Source organism: Salmo salar, chromosome 11 (genome assembly GCF_965601325.2).
Source record: "Salmo salar chromosome 11, fSalSal1, whole genome shotgun sequence".
In the NCBI taxonomy this organism is placed as follows: Eukaryota; Metazoa; Chordata; class Actinopteri; order Salmoniformes; family Salmonidae; genus Salmo; species Salmo salar.
Genome location: NC_138301.1, coordinates 113,408,219 through 113,411,688, shown reverse-complemented (window position 1 = coordinate 113,411,688; position 3,470 = coordinate 113,408,219). Strand labels below are relative to the sequence as shown.

General features: G+C 41.2%; 1 protein-coding gene across 3 annotated transcripts; it reads left to right on the top strand.

Annotated features, from left to right (window-relative positions):
- The first annotated feature begins 205 nt into the window (after positions 1-205).
- Positions 206-3,112, top strand: LOC106563814 (methyltransferase-like protein 27). Of its 3 annotated transcripts, none has more exons than XM_082958291.1 (5): positions 206-351; positions 539-665; positions 823-958; positions 1,480-1,572; positions 2,646-2,914. In XM_082958291.1, the coding sequence occupies exons 1-4, from the start codon at positions 344-346 to the stop codon at positions 1,524-1,526; spliced, it is 318 nt and encodes a 105-aa protein (XP_082814417.1). In that variant the 5' UTR covers positions 206-343; the 3' UTR covers positions 1,527-1,572; positions 2,646-2,914. The 3 variants fall into 3 exon arrangements, with proteins under 3 accessions (XP_082814417.1, XP_082814419.1, XP_082814418.1); XM_082958293.1 differs by lacking the exon at positions 2,646-2,914 and adding an exon at positions 2,980-3,112 and having other exon boundaries at positions 224-351; XM_082958292.1 differs by lacking the exon at positions 2,646-2,914 and having other exon boundaries at positions 224-351; positions 1,480-1,666.
- The last annotated feature ends 358 nt before the right edge of the window (positions 3,113-3,470 follow it).

Sequence of the window (3,470 nt, the reverse complement as noted above, 5' to 3'; positions counted from 1 at the left end):
TGTGGTGTCTTCATTGGTGTTTAAATTCAACTTGCCAGTTACCAGCTCAATGCTTCAAACTCAATGTGTATTGCAACTCTATTCGAGGTGCCACAGCAAAAATAGTCCACCTACACATTGGCAGAAGTTCCCTTAACAAACATGTTCAAACCTGTGGCATGCTCAAACCCTGTGGGCTGTTGTGGGTGAAGTATTCAAAGGGGCCACACCTCTTGAAGGTTTTTTGAAGCAGTGTGAACAGCCTTCCATAAACCCTTTGTACAACTGCTGCACCTCAACTAGAACATTTGAAGATGTGAGGTCGGGGATACAGTCAACTTCTACAACACCTGGGCAGACAACTATGATCAGGTAGTGAAATGATTCTAATTCATGTACTCTTATTGTACAGACTTCTTATAGATGACTGCTTACTGTGATCACTATGGCTTTTAAAATGAACCTCTTGGTCTGACAAGAGGTCAATTGTAAACAAGCAATTGTGTGTATAACCGAAACATACTACATGTGGGCTGTTGACTGTATATTCAATATACAGGATCATGCACTTCTGGACTTTTACGGGCCGTGTAGTGCCTGCAAAATGCCTGTCCTGTTTCCATGGTGACCGGGAGACAGCTATGGTTCTGGACTTGGACTGTGGTACCGGAATGGTCGCATCACTGGTAAAACGCAAAACCACACTCACTATGTTAGGACAGTAGGAGGGTGATTGACAACACCTCAATTCAAGCATATCTTCTTCCCACTTGCTGAATAACTTGTATTGCAGCTTTGAAATGAGTGATGACGTCTGTGATTTTGTGTCTGTCTGATATGCAGCTGAAGAGGATGGGCTTCAGGCATTTTGTGGGCGTTGACTGGAGCAAAGGCATGCTGGAACTGGCCAATAAGACGGGCCTCTACCAGGACCTCAAGCAATGCATGCTGGGAGACAAACCACTTCATAACCAAGCTGGTACCACCGAACTTTGAACTTTATATAATTTATAATATGGATGATAATCAGCTAAAATCTTTGAATTGAAACAAAGTGGCACACAGAGAAGGACGGGAGCTGCCCTGATGTGCCCTTTCATTATATTCCTCTGTCTTCATCCTCTTGTCACACGCTATATTTCTCTGTCTTCATCCTCTTGTCACACGCTATTCCCACTCAGAAGCGAGAGCTATGGAATTTTCCTTCCAAATTATCCCATTCACTCTTCAAAGGGGCAATCTGCAGTTGCTACATCAATACATTTTTTGAATTCAGTCAGAAGAGCATGTCCTCTGGCAGTGAGGCCTTTCCTTACTGCTTCTTCAAACATCTTTCAGTAACGTCTCTCATCATCCTCATGTCATTCTCTGGGCCACAGGCAGCTTTAGCCTTCATCTGCCTAGAGTGGTACCTTAGGTGTTGCTGTGGTTTCGCAGGATCTTGACTCTCTCTCTCTCGTTCCTCTCTTCTACCTCCTCTATCTCAACCACTCCCGGCAGGTGTGTTTGATGTGGATGTGGTCGTCAGAGCTATGGCTCATGGTTAGGCACCTGTGAGTGTTGTCTGAGAGCTGTGTGAGGCCCTTAAACCAGGTGAGATTCCTCATTATACTTTACTCATTCTTCTGATTTGTACTGTAGGCTTAATGCTGGAGCTAAATAGACAGATGGAACAATACCGGTAGAAATCAAGAGAACTCACAATGTCTCTCTCTCGTTAACGCTGTGTTGGCAACGGTCATCAAAATTGTTAAAAGGTTTTAAAAACAATTCTAGTAAATACAACGGTTGGACAATGGATGAAGATATTCCCAACTTTAAGAATTGTTTAAATCCATCTGACATTGAGTGAATTATAGCACATAAAACACATGATCCCTCTGTCTTCCGTCTGTCTTCCATAAATACTCGCTATAACATGGCGATATGGCCGTGTGGGAACATTAAACCCTAACCCTATATAATGTGATGGAACTCAGTCACGATCAAGGGCTAGGACAGATAATGAATTGAGTTCAGTGATTTGGTGGAGAATTCAGGTTTTCAATGTATTGTAAAATACAAATGTTTCTTAGAATGCACTCATGTACAGTATTGTCTAATGGTATCAGGTATTTAAAAAAATGTTTTGTCTTAAAATAAAGAAAATGTTGCTTAATTTGCATAAATGCACTAGGTGTAAGTTAACATAAAGGGAGGAACAAGGCTGTAACCACTGTAAAACATGCTCTTTGTCAGCCTGCCTGTGCTGTCTAGACTGCCTCTTTAATTACTGTTGTTACTTTGTTGCATAATTCAACAAGTATGTCAATAGCAGGATTCTCTCAGATGATTTACCTTTATTTAATCAGGAAGTCACCATGGAGACCAAAGTCACTTTTAAGATACAATATGAAACAAATAAAATACAGCACAACACATATTGAACTTTTCTTCTAAAAGTTTGGTAATTTATTAAAAACAAAAACCAGAAATACCTTATTTACATACAGTACCTGTCAAAAGTTTGGATACACCTACTCATTCCAGGGTTTTTCTTTATTTTTACTATTTTCTACATTGTAGACAAATAGTGAAGACATCACAACTATGAAATAACACATATGGAATCATGTAGTAACCCCCAAAAAGTGTTAAACAAATCCAAAATATATTTTATATTTCAGATTCTTCAAAGCAGCCACCCTTTGGCTTAATGACAGCTTTTCACACTCTTGGCATTGCAAGTATGGCTCGTTCACCTGATCACCAATTGTGATTACAGCATTCCCAAGAGTCTAGATCAGATATACAATAGAAATATACTGTGCAGACATCAAGATCTTCTGAATGTCCAGATGAAAAACCATCAGAAGATCTGACATTCTTGTCTCATGGCCTGATTACTACCTAACCTGGGCTGTGTCAGAATCTTATTTAGTATGTCACGCCATGGGGACGGATTGTAAAACTCACTATATACTGTATATTCTGTGTCACTGCCGTCTCTTTCCTGCCAAGTCATGCAACGTGATCCCTCGATGGCCCGTGGAGTACAGAGGCTGAGCCTGATTTTTATTTTTTTTGGTCTGGTGATGGCAGTCTTCTGCATTTTGGGTTGGTCGGACATCAAGGACCACCATACCTGGGAATTCACACGTGTTGATGGCAACATTGTCAAAGCACGGAGCGCTTGGAAGACCTGCGAAAGCCGAAAGCTCTGGAGAACTGAAGTGTCAAGAGCATGATCCTGACTCCTTTGAGAAGCTTCCATCATATTTGCGCAATGCTCAAGACTTGATCAATAGAACTATCATTATAAGCGTAAGGCATATTGTTTGGAATATGTGCCCTAGCTGAAGCCCACAATTCAAGAAGAAAACATTGCTCTTACTACTGTAATTAATTTCATGCTCTCTGGACTGTGTCCTCAACGCTTCCAGCTGGGCGGCCAATGGCCTCTCAAACAACCAGCATGAGCTGTCAGTGGCTGATGGTCAGATGTGGGAATT

Excerpts from the sequence above, each read along its gene's own strand:
- LOC106563814 (XM_082958293.1), top strand. Across the intron at positions 666-822 it reads CCGGAATGGTCGCATCACTG|CTGAAGAGGATGGGCTTCAG; the intron begins GTAAAACGCAAA and ends TCTGATATGCAG. Across the intron at positions 959-1,479 it reads ACCACTTCATAACCAAGCTG|GTGTGTTTGATGTGGATGTG; the intron begins GTACCACCGAAC and ends CACTCCCGGCAG.